The 20,000-nt window shown below is 32.8% G+C and overlaps 1 protein-coding gene across 1 annotated transcript in view; it reads right to left on the reverse strand.

The window, feature by feature from the left end:
* Positions 1-20,000, reverse strand: part of LOC124027599 (F-actin-uncapping protein LRRC16A-like) — a gene marked incomplete at its 3' end in the record, with an annotated part of 47,217 nt that overhangs the window by 7,414 nt on the left and 19,803 nt on the right. The window contains exons 2-3 of the mRNA XM_046339965.1: positions 19,388-19,447; positions 11,233-11,354 (exon numbers count right to left, since the gene is read on the reverse strand). Coding sequence (XP_046195921.1) covers positions 11,233-11,354; positions 19,388-19,447 — 182 coding nt within the window. The remainder of the gene's footprint in view (positions 1-11,232; positions 11,355-19,387; positions 19,448-20,000) is intronic.

Genomic DNA, 20,000 nt, shown 5'->3' on the forward strand with positions numbered 1-20,000 from the left:
TTAACATGACTATAGGTCTGTATATAGACACTGATATACTGGGTAGTTAACATGACTATAGGTCTGTATATAGACACTGGGTAGTTAACATGACTATAGGTCTGTATATAGACACTGGGTAGTTAACATGACTATAGGTCTGTATATAGACACTGGGTAGTTAACATGACTATAGGTCTGTATATAGACACTGGGTAGTTAACATGACTATAGGTCTGTATATAGACACTGGGTAGTTAACATGGCTATAGGTCTGTATATAGACACTGATATACTGGGTAGTTAACATGACTATAGGTCTGTATATAGACACTGGGTAGTTAACATGGCTATAGGTCTGTATATAGACACTGGGGAGTTAACATGACTATAGGTCTGTATATAAACACTGGGTAGTTAACATGACTATAGGTCTGTATATAGACACTGGGTAGTTAACATGACTATAGGTCTGTATATAGACACTGGGTAGTTAACATGACTATAGGTCTGTATATAGACACTGATATACTGGGGAGTTAACATGACTATAGGTCTGTATATAGACACTGATATACTGGGAGTTAACATGACTATAGGTCTGTATATAGACACTGATATACTGGGGAGTTAACATGACTATAGGTCTGTATATAGACACTGGGTAGTTAACATGACTATAGGTCTGTATATAGACACTGGGTAGTTAACATGGCTATAGGTCTGTATATAGACACTGATATACTGGGTAGTTAACATGACTATAGGTCTGTATATAGACACTGGGTAGTTAACATGACTATAGGTCTGTATATAGACACTGGGTAGTTAACATGACTATAGGTCTGTATATAGACACTGGGTAGTTAACATGACTATAGGTCTGTATATAGACACTGGGTAGTTAACATGACTATAGGTCTGTATATAGACACTGGGTAGTTAACATGGCTATAGGTCTGTATATAGACACTGGGTAGTTAACATGGCTATAGGTCTGTATATAGACACTGATATACTGGGAGTTAACATGACTATAGGTCTGTATATAGACACTGGGTAGTTAACATGACTATAGGTCTGTATATAGACACTGGGTAGTTAACATGACTATAGGTCTGTATATAGACACTGGGTAGTTAACATGGCTATAGGTCTGTATATAGACACTGATATACTGGGGAGTTAACATGACTATAGGTCTGTATATAGACACTGGGTAGTTAACATGACTATAGGTCTGTATATAGACACTGGGTAGTTAACATGGCTATAGGTCTGTATATAGACACTGGGTAGTTAACATGGCTATAGGTCTGTATATAGACACTGATATACTGGGTAGTTAACATGACTATAGGTCTGTATATAGACACTGATATACTGGGAGTTAACATGACTATAGGTCTGTATATAGACACTGATATACTGGGTAGTTAACATGACTATAGGTCTGTATATAGACACTGGGTAGTTAACATGACTATAGGTCTGTATATAGACACTGGGTAGTTAACATGGCTATAGGTCTGTATATAGACACTGGGTAGTTAACATGACTATAGGTCTGTATATAGACACTGATATACTGGGGAGTTAACATGACTATAGGTCTGTATATAGACACTGATATACTGGGGAGTTAACATGACTATAGGTCTGTATATAGACACTGATATACTGGGGAGTTAACATGACTATAGGTCTGTATATAGACACTGGGTAGTTAACATGACTATAGGTCTGTATATAGACACTGGGTAGTTAACATGGCTATAGGTCTGTATATAGACACTGATATACTGGGTAGTTAACATGACTATAGGTCTGTATATAGACACTGGGTAGTTAACATGACTATAGGTCTGTATATAGACACTGGGTAGTTAACATGACTATAGGTCTGTATATAGACACTGATATACTGGGGAGTTAACATGACTATAGGTCTGTATATAGACACTGATATACTGGGGAGTTAACATGACTATAGGTCTGTATATAGACACTGATATACTGGGAGTTAACATGACTATAGGTCTGTATATAGACACTGGGTAGTTAACATGACTATAGGTCTGTATATAGACACTGGGTAGTTAACATGGCTATAGGTCTGTATATAGACACTGATATACTGGGGAGTTAACATGACTATAGGTCTGTATATAGACACTGATATACTGGGGAGTTAACATGACTATAGGTCTGTATATAGACACTGATATACTGGGGAGTTAACATGACTATAGGTCTGTATATAGACACTGGGTAGTTAACATGACTATAGGTCTGTATATAGACACTGGGTAGTTAACATGACTATAGGTCTGTATATAGACACTGGGTAGTTAACATGACTATAGGTCTGTATATAGACACTGGGTAGTTAACATGACTATAGGTCTGTATATAGACACTGGGTAGTTAACATGGCTATAGGTCTGTATATAGACACTGGGTAGTTAACATGGCTATAGGTCTGTATATAGACACTGGGTAGTTAACATGACTATAGGTCTGTATATAGACACTGGGTAGTTAACATGGCTATAGGTCTGTATATAGACACTGGGTAGTTAACATGACTATAGGTCTGTATATAGACACTGGGTAGTTAACATGACTATAGGTCTGTATATAGACACTGGGTAGTTAACATGACTATAGGTCTGTATATAGACACTGGGTAGTTAACATGACTATAGGTCTGTATATAGACACTGGGTAGTTAACATGACTATAGGTCTGTATATAGACACTGGGTAGTTAACATGGCTATAGGTCTGTATATAGACACTGGGTAGTTAACATGACTATAGGTCTGTATATAGACACTGATATACTGGGTAGTTAACATGACTATAGGTCTGTATATAGACACTGGGTAGTTAACATGACTATGACTATAGGTCTGTATATAGACACTGGGTAGTTAACATGGCTATAGGTCTGTATATAGACACTGGGTAGTTAACATGACTATAGGTCTGTATATAGACACTGGGTAGTTAACATGACTATAGGTCTGTATATAGACACTGGGTAGTTAACATGACTATAGGTCTGTATATAGACACTGGGTAGTTAACATGACTATAGGTCTGTATATAGACACTGGGTAGTTAACATGACTATAGGTCTGTATATAGACACTGGGTAGTTAACATGACTATAGGTCTGTATATAGACACTGGGTAGTTAACATGGCTATAGGTCTGTATATAGACACTGGGTAGTTAACATGACTATAGGTCTGTATATAGACACTGGGTAGTTAACATGGCTATAGGTCTGTATATAGACACTGGGTAGTTAACATGACTATAGGTCTGTATATAGACACTGGGTAGTTAACATGACTATAGGTCTGTATATAGACACTGGGTAGTTAACATGACTATAGGTCTGTATATAGACACTGGGTAGTTAACATGACTATAGGTCTGTATATAGACACTGGGTAGTTAACATGACTATAGGTCTGTATATAGACACTGGGTAGTTAACATGGCTATAGGTCTGTATATAGACACTGGGTAGTTAACATGACTATAGGTCTGTATATAGACACTGATATACTGGGTAGTTAACATGACTATAGGTCTGTATATAGACACTGGGTAGTTAACATGACTATAGGTCTGTATATAGACACTGATATACTGGGTAGTTAACATGACTATAGGTCTGTATATAGACACTGGGTAGTTAACATGACTATAGGTCTGTATATAGACACTGGGTAGTTAACATGACTATAGGTCTGTATATAGACACTGATATACTGGGGAGTTAACATGACTATAGGTCTGTATATAGACACTGATATACTGGGGAGTTAACATGACTATAGGTCTGTATATAGACACTGATATACTGGGGAGTTAACATGACTATAGGTCTGTATATAGACACTGGGTAGTTAACATGACTATAGGTCTGTATATAGACACTGGGTAGTTAACATGGCTATAGGTCTGTATATAGACACTGGGTAGTTAACATGACTATAGGTCTGTATATAGACACTGATATACTGGGTAGTTAACATGACTATAGGTCTGTATATAGACACTGGGTAGTTAACATGACTATAGGTCTGTATATAGACACTGGGTAGTTAACATGACTATAGGTCTGTATATAGACACTGGGTAGTTAACATGACTATAGGTCTGTATATAGACACTGGGTAGTTAACATGACTATAGGTCTGTATATAGACACTGGGTAGTTAACATGACTATAGGTCTGTATATAGACACTGGGTAGTTAACATGACTATAGGTCTGTATATAGACACTGATATACTGGGGAGTTAACATGACTATAGGTCTGTATATAGACACTGATATACTGGGGAGTTAACATGACTATAGGTCTGTATATAGACACTGATATACTGGGAGTTAACATGACTATAGGTCTGTATATAGACACTGGGTAGTTAACATGACTATAGGTCTGTATATAGACACTGGGTAGTTAACATGGCTATAGGTCTGTATATAGACACTGATATACTGGGTAGTTAACATGACTATAGGTCTGTATATAGACACTGGGTAGTTAACATGACTATAGGTCTGTATATAGACACTGGGTAGTTAACATGACTATAGGTCTGTATATAGACACTGGGTAGTTAACATGACTATAGGTCTGTATATAGACACTGGGTAGTTAACATGACTATAGGTCTGTATATAGACACTGGGTAGTTAACATGGCTATAGGTCTGTATATAGACACTGGGTAGTTAACATGGCTATAGGTCTGTATATAGACACTGATATACTGGGGAGTTAACATGACTATAGGTCTGTATATAGACACTGGGTAGTTAACATGACTATAGGTCTGTATATAGACACTGGGTAGTTAACATGACTATAGGTCTGTATATAGACACTGGGTAGTTAACATGGCTATAGGTCTGTATATAGACACTGATATACTGGGGAGTTAACATGACTATAGGTCTGTATATAGACACTGGGTAGTTAACATGACTATAGGTCTGTATATAGACACTGGGTAGTTAACATGGCTATAGGTCTGTATATAGACACTGGGTAGTTAACATGGCTATAGGTCTGTATATAGACACTGATATACTGGGTAGTTAACATGACTATAGGTCTGTATATAGACACTGATATACTGGGGAGTTAACATGACTATAGGTCTGTATATAGACACTGATATACTGGGTAGTTAACATGACTATAGGTCTGTATATAGACACTGGGTAGTTAACATGACTATAGGTCTGTATATAGACACTGGGTAGTTAACATGGCTATAGGTCTGTATATAGACACTGGGTAGTTAACATGACTATAGGTCTGTATATAGACACTGATATACTGGGGAGTTAACATGACTATAGGTCTGTATATAGACACTGATATACTGGGGAGTTAACATGACTATAGGTCTGTATATAGACACTGATATACTGGGGAGTTAACATGACTATAGGTCTGTATATAGACACTGGGTAGTTAACATGACTATAGGTCTGTATATAGACACTGGGTAGTTAACATGGCTATAGGTCTGTATATAGACACTGATATACTGGGTAGTTAACATGACTATAGGTCTGTATATAGACACTGGGTAGTTAACATGACTATAGGTCTGTATATAGACACTGGGTAGTTAACATGACTATAGGTCTGTATATAGACACTGATATACTGGGGAGTTAACATGACTATAGGTCTGTATATAGACACTGATATACTGGGAGTTAACATGACTATAGGTCTGTATATAGACACTGATATACTGGGGAGTTAACATGACTATAGGTCTGTATATAGACACTGGGTAGTTAACATGACTATAGGTCTGTATATAGACACTGGGTAGTTAACATGGCTATAGGTCTGTATATAGACACTGATATACTGGGAGTTAACATGACTATAGGTCTGTATATAGACACTGATATACTGGGAGTTAACATGACTATAGGTCTGTATATAGACACTGATATACTGGGAGTTAACATGACTATAGGTCTGTATATAGACACTGGGTAGTTAACATGACTATAGGTCTGTATATAGACACTGGGTAGTTAACATGACTATAGGTCTGTATATAGACACTGGGTAGTTAACATGACTATAGGTCTGTATATAGACACTGGGTAGTTAACATGACTATAGGTCTGTATATAGACACTGGGTAGTTAACATGGCTATAGGTCTGTATATAGACACTGGGTAGTTAACATGGCTATAGGTCTGTATATAGACACTGGGTAGTTAACATGACTATAGGTCTGTATATAGACACTGGGTAGTTAACATGGCTATAGGTCTGTATATAGACACTGGGTAGTTAACATGACTATAGGTCTGTATATAGACACTGGGTAGTTAACATGACTATAGGTCTGTATATAGACACTGGGTAGTTAACATGACTATAGGTCTGTATATAGACACTGGGTAGTTAACATGACTATAGGTCTGTATATAGACACTGGGTAGTTAACATGACTATAGGTCTGTATATAGACACTGGGTAGTTAACATGGCTATAGGTCTGTATATAGACACTGGGTAGTTAACATGACTATAGGTCTGTATATAGACACTGATATACTGGGTAGTTAACATGACTATAGGTCTGTATATAGACACTGGGTAGTTAACATGACTATAGGTCTGTATATAGACACTGGGTAGTTAACATGGCTATAGGTCTGTATATAGACACTGGGTAGTTAACATGACTATAGGTCTGTATATAGACACTGGGTAGTTAACATGACTATAGGTCTGTATATAGACACTGGGTAGTTAACATGACTATAGGTCTGTATATAGACACTGGGTAGTTAACATGACTATAGGTCTGTATATAGACACTGGGTAGTTAACATGACTATAGGTCTGTATATAGACACTGGGTAGTTAACATGACTATAGGTCTGTATATAGACACTGGGTAGTTAACATGGCTATAGGTCTGTATATAGACACTGGGTAGTTAACATGACTATAGGTCTGTATATAGACACTGGGTAGTTAACATGGCTATAGGTCTGTATATAGACACTGGGTAGTTAACATGACTATAGGTCTGTATATAGACACTGGGTAGTTAACATGACTATAGGTCTGTATATAGACACTGGGTAGTTAACATGACTATAGGTCTGTATATAGACACTGGGTAGTTAACATGACTATAGGTCTGTATATAGACACTGGGTAGTTAACATGACTATAGGTCTGTATATAGACACTGGGTAGTTAACATGGCTATAGGTCTGTATATAGACACTGGGTAGTTAACATGACTATAGGTCTGTATATAGACACTGATATACTGGGTAGTTAACATGACTATAGGTCTGTATATAGACACTGGGTAGTTAACATGACTATAGGTCTGTATATAGACACTGGGTAGTTAACATGGCTATAGGTCTGTATATAGACACTGGGTAGTTAACATGACTATAGGTCTGTATATAGACACTGGGTAGTTAACATGACTATAGGTCTGTATATAGACACTGGGTAGTTAACATGACTATAGGTCTGTATATAGACACTGGGTAGTTAACATGACTATAGGTCTGTATATAGACACTGGGTAGTTAACATGACTATAGGTCTGTATATAGACACTGGGTAGTTAACATGACTATAGGTCTGGATATAGACACTGGGTAGTTAACATGACTATAGGTCTGTATATAGACACTGGGTAGTTAACATGACTATAGGTCTGTATATAGACACTGGGTAGTTAACATGGCTATAGGTCTGTATATAGACACTGGGTAGTTAACATGACTATAGGTCTGTATATAGACACTGGGTAGTTAACATGACTATAGGTCTGTATATAGACACTGGGTAGTTAACATGGCTATAGGTCTGTATATAGACACTGGGTAGTTAACATGACTATAGGTCTGTATATAGACACTGGGTAGTTAACATGACTATAGGTCTGTATATAGACACTGGGTAGTTAACATGACTATAGGTCTGTATATAGACACTGGGTAGTTAACATGACTATAGGTCTGTATATAGACACTGGGTAGTTAACATGACTATAGGTCTGTATATAGACACTGGGTAGTTAACATGACTATAGGTCTGTATATAGACACTGGGTAGTTAACATGGCTATAGGTCTGTATATAGACACTGGGTAGTTAACATGACTATAGGTCTGTATATAGACACTGGGTAGTTAACATGGCTATAGGTCTGTATATAGACACTGGGTAGTTAACATGACTATAGGTCTGTATATAGACACTGGGTAGTTAACATGACTATAGGTCTGTATATAGACACTGGGTAGTTAACATGACTATAGGTCTGTATATAGACACTGGGTAGTTAACATGACTATAGGTCTGTATATAGACACTGGGTAGTTAACATGACTATAGGTCTGTATATAGACACTGGGGAGTTAACATGACTATAGGTCTGTATATAGACACTGGGTAGTTAACATGACTATAGGTCTGTATATAGACACTGGGTAGTTAACATGACTATAGGTCTGTATATAGACACTGATATACTGGGTAGTTAACATGACTATAGGTCTGTATATAGACACTGGGTAGTTAACATGACTATAGGTCTGTATATAGACACTGGGTACTTAACATGGCCATAGGTCTGTATATAGACACTGGGTAGTTAACATGACTATAGGTCTGTATATAGACACTGGGTAGTTAACATGACTATAGGTCTGTATATAGACACTGGGTAGTTAACATGACTATAGGTCTGTATATAGACACTGGGTAGTTAACATGACTATAGGTCTGTATATAGACACTGGGTAGTTAACATGACTATAGGTCTGTATATAGACACTGGGTAGTTAACATGACTATAGGTCTGGATATAGACACTGGGTAGTTAACATGACTATAGGTCTGTATATAGACACTGGGTAGTTAACATGACTATAGGTCTGTATATAGACACTGGGTAGTTAACATGGCTATAGGTCTGTATATAGACACTGGGTAGTTAACATGACTATAGGTCTGTATATAGACACTGGGTAGTTAACATGACTATAGGTCTGTATATAGACACTGGGTAGTTAACATGGCTATAGGTCTGTATATAGACACTGGGTAGTTAACATGACTATAGGTCTGTATATAGACACTGGGTAGTTAACATGACTATAGGTCTGTATATAGACACTGATATACTGGGTAGTTAACATGACTATAGGTCTGTATATAGACACTGGGTAGTTAACATGACTATAGGTCTGTATATAGACACTGATATACTGGGTAGTTAACATGACTATAGGTCTGTATATAGACACTGGGTAGTTAACATGACTATAGGTCTGTATATAGACACTGGGTAGTTAACATGACTATAGGTCTGTATATAGACACTGATATACTGGGTAGTTAACATGACTATAGGTCTGTATATAGACACTGGGTAGTTAACATGACTATAGGTCTGTATATAGACACTGGGTAGTTAACATGACTATAGGTCTGTATATAGACACTGGGTAGTTAACATGGCTATAGGTCTGTATATAGACACTGATATACTGGGGAGTTAACATGACTATAGGTCTGTATATAGACACTGGGTAGTTAACATGACTATAGGTCTGTATATAGACACTGATATACTGTCTATGGTGTAGATGACCCTGACTGTAGTAAATTGCTAGGATGTGCTTGACTGCTGTAAAATATGAAGACCTCTAGAAAGCTGCTTGTTCACTTCACGGTCCGTACAACATCACAGATATTAGCAGGTGATGACAGATTATTTACACAGAGAAGGTCAGAGAGTCTCATCAAGAGTCCATTCTGTCTAGGACTGAACCCTGACTGAACCCATGTCAGTGTTGGGTGGGAGACCTCAGGGTAATCAGTGGATGGAATAAGTCACATTACATTGGAAAGAGAGAAGCAAAGAGACTGAACGAGACAGACAGAGAGAGAGAGAGAGAGAGAGAGAGAGAGAGAGAGAGAGAGAGAGAGAGAGAGAGAGAGAGAGAGAGAGAGAGAGAGAGAGAGAGAGAGAGAGAGAGAGAGAGAGAGAGAGAGAGAGAGAGAGAGAGAGAGAGTGAGAGAGAGAGAGAGAGAGAGAGAGCGAGAGAGCGAGAGAGAGGAGAGAGAGACGGTGAAAGAGAGAGAGAGAGAGAGAGAGAGAAGAGAGAGAGAGAGAGAGAGAGAGAGAGAGAGAGAGAGAGAGAGAGAGAGATGGTGAAAGCGAGAGAAGGGGAATGCGAGATAGGGAAGAGAGAGAGAGATAGGGGAGAGAGGGAGGAGATAGGGAGAGAGAGAAAGAGAGTGAGAATAAGAGACAGGGAAGTGAGAGAGCGATAGGGGAGAGAGAGAGAAGGAGAGAGGAGAGAGAGAGAGAGAGAGAGAGAGGGAGACACATAAGGAGGAGAGAGGGAGAGAGAGAGGGGGAGAGAGAGGGGAGAGAGGGGGAGAGAGGGAGAGAGGAGAGAGGAGAGAGATAGAGGAGAGAGATAGGGAGAGAGATAAAGGGAGAGAGGGGGAGAGATAAGGAGGAGAGAGGGAGAGAGAAAGAAAGAGAGAGGGAGAGAGGAGAGAGGAGAGAGGGAGAGAGATAAGGAGGAGAGAGGGAGAGACAAAGAAAGAGAGAGAGAGAGAGGGAGAGACAAAGAGAGAGAGAGAGAGAGAGAGAGAGAGAGAGCGAGAGAGAGAGGGAGAGAGATAGGGGAGAGGCAGGAGAGAGGGGAGAGAGAAAGAAAGAGGGAGAGAGGAGAGAGGAGAGAGAGGGAGAGAGCAAGAAAGAGAGAGAGAGAGAGAGAGAGAGAGAGAGAGAGAGGGAGAGAGATAAGGAGGAGAGAGGGAGGGAGAGAGGAGAGAGAGAGAGAGGAGAGGGAGGAGAGAGGAGAGAGAGAGAGAGAGAGAGAGGAGAGAGAGAGAGAGGAGAGAGAGATAGAGAGAGAGAGAAGGAGAGAGAGAGAGAGAGAGAGAGAGAGAGAGAGAGAGAGAGAGAGAGAGAGAGAGAGAGAGAGAGAGAGAGAGAGAGAGAGAGAGAGAGAGAGAGAGAGAGAGAGAGAGACAGAGAGAGAGAGAGAGGGGGAATGGAAAAAGAGAGTGTGAATAGGAATGAAAGGTCAGTGGAAACTAAAGGTCATTGACTCTGTGTGTGAGTGTGTGTGCGTTCGTTCGTGCACAGGTGTTTGTGCACGAGTGTGCATGTGTGTACTCACAGTGGTGATAGACCAGGACATATCCTCTGTAGACAGATCCCAATGTGAGCCACCACCTCATTCACCTCTTCTGTAGAGGTCAGCTTCAGAGACACAACACCTCTCTCATAGTCCACCGTCAGCTACACAAGACAAACATGAACAACAACCCTCAGTAATATCATATAGTAATATCATATAGTAATATCATATAGTAATATCATATAGTAATATCATATAGTAACCCTCAGTAACATCATATAGTAATATCATATAGTAACCCTCAGTAATATCATATAGTAATATCATATAGTAACCCTCAGTAATATCATATAGTAATATCATATAGTAATATCATATAGTAACCCTCAGTAATATCATATAGTAATATCATATAGTAATATATAGTAATATCATATAGTAATCCCTCAGTAATATCATATAGTAATATCATATAGTAATATCATATAGTAACCCATATAGTAATATCATATAGTAATATCATATAGTAATATCATATAGTAACCCTCAGTAATATCATATAGTAACCCTCAGTAATATCATAAGTAAATCATCAGTAATATCATATAGTAATATCATATAGTAATATCATATAGTAATATCATATAGTAATATCATATAGTAATATCATATAGTAATATCATATAGTAATATCATATAGTAATATCATATAGTAATATCATATAGTAACCCTCAGTAATATCATATAGTAATATCATATAGTAATATCATATAGTAATATCATATAGTAACCCTCAGTAATATCATATAGTAAATCATATAGTAATATCATCAGTAATATCATATAGTAATATCATATAGTAATATCATATAGTAATATCATATAGTAATATCATATAGTAATATCATATAGTAACCCTCAGTAATATCAGTAATAGTAATATCATATAGTCAATAGTCATCATATAGTAATATCATATAGTAACCCTCAGTAATATCAGTAATATCATATAGTAATATCATATAGTAATATCATATAGTAATATCATATAGTAATATCATATAGTAACCCTCAGTAATCATATAGTAATATCATATAGTAATATCATATAGTCATAGTAACCCTCAGTAATATCATATAGTAATATCATATAGTAATATCATATAGTAATATCATATAGTAAATCATATAGTAATATCATATAGTAATATCATATAGTCACCCTCAGTAATATCATATAGTAATATCATATAGTAATATCATATAGTAATATCATATAGTAATAGTAATATCATATAGTAATATCATATAGTAATATCATATAGTAACCCTCAGTAATATCAGTATAGTAATATCATATAGTAATATCATATAGTAATATCATATAGTAATATCATATAGTAATATCATATAGTAATATCATATAGTAATATCATATAGTAATATCATATAGTAACCCTCAGTAATATCATATAGTAATATCATATAGTAATATCATATAGTAATATCATATAGTCACCCTCAGTAATATCCAGTAATATCATATAGTAATATCATATAGTAATATCATATAGTAATAGTAATATCATATAGTAATATCATATAGTAATATCAGTAATATCATATAGTAATAGTAATATCAGTAACCCTCAGTAATATCATATAGTAACCCTCAGTAATATCATATAGTAATATCATATAGTAACCCTCAGTAATATCATATAGTAATATCATATAGTAACCCTCAGTAATATCATATAGTAATATCATATAGTAACCCTCAGTAATATCATATAGTAATATCATAGTAATATCATATAGTAACTCAGTAATATCATATAGTAATATCATATAGTAATATCATATAGTAATATCATATAGTAACCCTCAGTAATATCATATAGTAATATCATATAGTAATATCATATAGTAATATCATATAGTAATATCATATAGTAATATCATATAGTAATATCATATAGTAATATCATATAGTAACCCTCAGTAATATCATATAGTAATATCATCTAGTAATATCATATAGTAATATCATATAGTAATATCATATAGTAATATCATCTAGTAATATCATCTAGTAATATCATATAGTAATATCATATAGTAATATCATATAGTAATATCATATAGTAACCCTCAGTAATATCATATAGTAATATCATATAGTAACCCTCAGTAATATCATATAGTAATATCATATAGTAACCCTCAGTAATATCATATAGTAATATCATATAGTCACCCTCAGTAACATCATATAGTAATATCATATAGTAACATCATATAGTAACCCTCAGTAATATCATATAGTAACATCATATAGTAATATCATATAGTGACCCTCAGTAATATCATATAGTAATATCATATAGTAATATCATATAGTAATATCATATAGTAACCCTCAGTAATATCATATAGTAACATCATATAGTAATATCATATAGTAACCCTCAGTAATATCATATAGTAATATCATATAGTAACCCTCAGTAATATCATATAGTAATATCATATAGTAATATCATATAGTAATATCATATAGTAACCCTCAGTAATATCATATAGTAACCCTCAGTAATATCATATAGTAATATCATATAGTAATATCATATAGTAATATCATATAGTAATATCATATAGTAACCCTCAGTAATATCATATAGTAATATCATATAGTAACATCATATAGTAACATCATATAGTAATATCATATAGTAACATCATATAGTAATATCATATAGTAATATCATATAGTAACCCTCAGTAATATCATATAGTAATATCATATAGTAATATCATATAGTAACCCTCAGTAATATCATATAGTAATATCATATAGTAATATCATATAGTAATATCATATAGTAACCCTCAGTAATATCATATAGTAACATCATATAGTAATATCATATAGTAATATCATATAGTAACCCTCAGTAATATCATATAGTAATATCATATAGTAATATCATATAGTAATATCATATAGTAACCCTCAGTAACATCATATAGTAATATCATATAGTAACCCTCAGTAATATCATATAGTAATATCATATAGTAATATCATATAGTAATATCATATAGTAACATCATATAGTAATATCATATAGTAATATCATATAGTAATATCATATAGTAACCCTCAGTAATATCATATAGTAATATCATATAGTAATATCATATAGTAACCCTCAGTAATATCATATAGTAATATCATATAGTAATATCATATAGTAATATCATATAGTAATATCATATAGTAATATCATATAGTAATATCATATAGTAATATCATATAGTAATATCATATAATAATATCATATAGTAATATCATATAGTAATATCATATAGTAACATCATATAGTAATATCATATAGTAACCCTCAGTAACATCATATAGTAATATCATATAGTAATATCATATAGTAACCCTCAGTAATATCATATAGTAATATCATATAGTAATATCATATAGTAATATCATATAGTAACCCTCAGTAATATCATATAGTAATATCATATAGTAATATCATATAGTAATATCATATAGTAATATCATATAGTAACCCTCAGTAATATCATATAGTAATATCATATAGTAATATCATATAGTAATATCATATAGTAATATCATATAGTAATATCATATAGTAATATCATATAGTAATATCATATAGTAATATCATATAGTAATATCATATAGTCACCCTCAGTAACATCATATAGTAATATCATATAGTCACCCTCAGTAACATCATATAGTAATATCATATAGTCACCCTCAGTAACATCATATAGTAATATCATATAGTCACCCTCAGTAACATCATATAGTAATATCATATAGTCACCCTCAGTAACATCATATAGTAATATCATATAGTAATATCATATAGTAACCCTCAGTAATATCATATAGTAACATCATATTGTAACCCTCAGTAATATCATATAGTAATATCATATAGTAACCCTCAGTAACATCATATAGTAATATCATATAGTAATATCATATAGTAATATCATATAGTCACCCTCAGTAACATCATATAGTAATATCATATAGTAACATCATATAGTAACCCTCAGTAATATCATATAGTAACATCATATTGTAACCCTCAGTAATATCATATAGTAACATCATATTGTAACCCTCAGTAATATCATATAGTAACCCTCAGTAATATCATATAGTAATATCATATAGTAACCCTCAGTAATATCATATAGTAACATCATATTGTAACCCTCAGTAACATCATATAGTAACCCTCAGTAATATCATATAGTAACATCATATTGTAACCCTCAGTAATATCATATAGTAACCCTCAGTAATATCATATAGTAACATCATATTGTAACCCTCAGTAATATCATATAGTATCATATAGTAACCCTCAGTAATATCATATAGTAACATCATATTGTAACCCTCAGTAATATCATATAGTAACATCATATAGTAACCCTCAGTAATATCATATAGTAACATCATAATCAGTAATATCATATAGTAACATCATATTGTAACCCTCAGTAATATCATATAGTAACATCATATTGTAACCCTCAGTAATATCATATAGTAACATCATATTGTAACCCTCAGTAATATCATATAGTAACATCATATTGTAACCCTCAGTAATATCATATAGTAACCCTCAGTAATATCATATAGTAACATCATATTGTAACCCTCAGTAATATCATATAGTAATATCATATAGTAATATCATATAGTAATATCATATAGTAATATCATATAGTAATATCATATAGTAACATCATATTGTAACCCTCAGTAATATCATATAGTAATATCATATAGTAATATCATATAGTAATATCATATAGTAATATCATATAGTAATATCATATAGTAATATCATATAGTAATATCATATAGTAACCCTCAGTAATATCATATAGTAATATCATATAGTAATATCATATAGTAATATCATATAGTAATATCATATAGTAATATCATATAGTAACATCATATAGTAACCCTCAGTAATATCATATAGTAATATCATACAGTAACCCTCAGTAATATCATATAGTAACCCTCAGTAATATCATATAGTAATATCATATAGTAACCCTCAGTAATATCATATAGTAATATCATATAGTAATATCATATAGTAATATCATATAGAAACCCTCAGTAATATCATATAGTAATATCATACAGTAACCCTCAGTAATATCATATAGTAACCCTCAGTAATATCATATAGTAATATCATATAGTAACCCTCAGTAATATCATACAGTAACCCTCAGTAATATCATATAGTAACCCTCAGTAATATCATATAGTAATATCATATAGTAACCCTCAGTAATATCATATAGTAACCCTCAGTAATATCATCTAGTAACCCTCAGTAATATCATATAGTAATATCATATAGTAATATCATATAGTAATATCATATAGTAATATCATATAGTAACCCTCAGTAATATCATACAGTAATATCATATAGTAATATCATATAGTAATATCATATAGTAATATCATATAGTAATATCATATAGTAATATCATATAGTAACCCTCAGTAACATCATATAGTAATATCATATAGTAACCCTCAGTAACATCATATAGTAATATCATATAGTAACCCTCAGTAACATCATATAGTAATATCATATAGTAATATCATATAGTAATATCATATAGTAATATCATATAGTAATATCATATAGTAACCCTCAGTAACATCATATAGTAATATCATATAGTAATATCATATAGTAATATCATATAGTAATATCATATAGTAACCCTCAGTAATATCATATAGTAATATCATATAGTAATATCATATAGTAACCCTCAGTAATATCATATAGTAATATCATATAGTAATATCATATAGTAATATCATATAGTAATATCATATAGTAATATCATATAGTAATATCATATAGTAATATCATATAGTAACCCTCAGTAATATCATATAGTAATATCATATAGTAATATCATATAGTAATATCATATAGTAATATCATATAGTAACCCTCAGTAACATCATATAGTAATATTATATAGTAATATCATATAGTAACCCTCAGTAACATCATATAGTAATATCATATAGTAATATCATATAGTAACATCATATAGTAATATCATATAGTAATATCATATAGTAATATCATATAGTAACCCTCAGTAACATCATATAGTAATATCATATAGTAATATCATATAGTAATATCATATAGTAATATCACATAGTAACCCTCAGTAACATCATATAGTAATATCATATAGTAATATCATATAGTAACATCATATAGTAATATCATATAGTAATATCATATAGTAATATCATATAGTAACCCTCAGTAATATCATATAGTAATATCATATAGTAATATCATATAGTAATATCATATAGTAACCCTCAGTAATATCATATAGTAATATCATATAGTAATATCATATAGTAACCCTCAGTAATATCATATAGTAATATCATATAGTAACCCTCAGTAACATCATATAGTAATATCATATAGTAATATCATATAGTAATATCATATAGTAATATCATATAGTAATATCATATAGTAATATCATATAGTAATATCATATAGTAATATCATATAGTAATATCATATAGTAATATCATATAGTAACCCTCAGTAATATCATATAGTAATATCATATAGTAATATCATATAGTAACCCTCAGTAATATCATATAGTAATATCATATAGTAATATCATATAGTAATATCATATAGTAATATCATATAGTAATATCATATAGTAACCCTCAGTAATATCATATAGTAATATCATATAGTAATATCATATAGTAACCCTCAGTAATATCATATAGTAATATCATATAGTAATATCATATAGTAATATCATATAGTAATATCATATAGTAATATCATATAGTAACCCTCAGTAATATCATATAGTAACATCATATAGTAACCCTCAGTAATATCATATAGTAATATCATATAGTAATATCATATAGTAATATCATATAGTAATATCATATAGTAACCCTCAGTAACATCATATAGTAATATCATATAGTAACCCTCAGTAATATCATATAGTAATATCATATAGTAATATCATATAGTAATATCATATAGTAATATCATATAGTAATATCATATAGTAATATCATATAGTAATATCATATAGTAACCCTCAGTAACATCATATAGTAATATCATATAGTAATATCATATAGTAATATCATATAGTAACCCTCAGTAATATCATATAGTAACCCTCAGTAACATCATATAGTAATATCATATAGTAATATCACATAGTAACCCTCAGTAATATCATATAGTAATATCATATAGTAATATCATATAGTAATATCATATAGTAACCCTCAGTAATATCATACAGTAACCCTCAGTAATATCATATAGTAACCCTCAGTAATATCATATAGTAATATCATATAGTAAGTAATATCATATAGTAATATCATATAGTAATATAGTAATATCATATAGTAACCCTCAGTAATATCATATAGTAACATCATATAGTAATATCATATAGTAATATCATATAGTAATATCATATAGTAACCCTCAGTAATATCATATAGTAACCCTCAGTAATATTATATAGTAACCCTCGGTAATATCATATAGTAATATCATATAGTAATATCATATAGTAATATCATATAGTAATATCACATAGTAACCCTCAGTAACATATATAATGGTGATTGTCACACACATTACAACCAGTTATAATACTGTTATCCCTAATTCAGATGGATGATTGACTACCAGATGATTCCAGTAATAACACTGTTATCCCTAATTCAGATGGATGATTGACTACCAGATGATTCCAGTAATAACACTGTTATCCCTAATTCAGATGGATGATTGACTACCAGATGATTCCAGTAATAACACTGTTATCCCTAATTCAGATGGATGATTGACTACCAGATGATTCCAGTAATAACACTGTTATCCCTAATTCAGATGGATGATTGACTGCCAGATGATTCCAGTTATAACACTGTTATCCCTAATTCAGATGGATGATTGACTACCAGATGATGATCAGATGATGAACCATTAATTGGAGTGATACATGGTTCAGCCAGAGAGGTGGTTTTCTGACCTGTGTGGGCTTGTTACAGGTGATCCCTTGTATCTCCAGATAATTAAAGTTGTGTTCAACCTGAAAGAGAAGAATAAAACACATATAAACATGATCACAGTAGTGTTTCAGACCTGGCTGGTAAATACTACTCTGGGTGGATGAGGTACTGTAGGAGGATAATGGATGGATGAGATACTGTAGGAGGATAATGGATGGATGAGATACTGTAGGAGGATAATGGATGGATGAGGTACTGTAAGAGGATAATGGATGGATGAGGTACTGTAGGAGGATAATGGATGGATGATAATGGATGGATGAGGTACTGTAGGAGGATAATGGATGGATGAGATACTGTAGGAGGATAATGGATGTACGAGGTACTGTAGGAGGATAATGGATGGATGATAATGGATGCATGAGGTACTGTAGGAGGATAATGGATGGATGATAATGGATGCATGGGGTGCTGTCGGAGGATAATGGATGGATGATAATGGATGGATGAGGTACTGTAGGAGGATAATGGATACACCGTACTGTAGGAGGATAATGGACGAATGATACACTGCATGAAGATAATGGATGAATGATACTGTATTAGGATAATGGATGGATGAGGAACTATAGG

This window comes from Oncorhynchus gorbuscha, unplaced genomic scaffold (genome assembly GCF_021184085.1).
Source record: "Oncorhynchus gorbuscha isolate QuinsamMale2020 ecotype Even-year unplaced genomic scaffold, OgorEven_v1.0 Un_scaffold_3361, whole genome shotgun sequence".
Classification (NCBI taxonomy): Eukaryota; Metazoa; Chordata; class Actinopteri; order Salmoniformes; family Salmonidae; genus Oncorhynchus; species Oncorhynchus gorbuscha.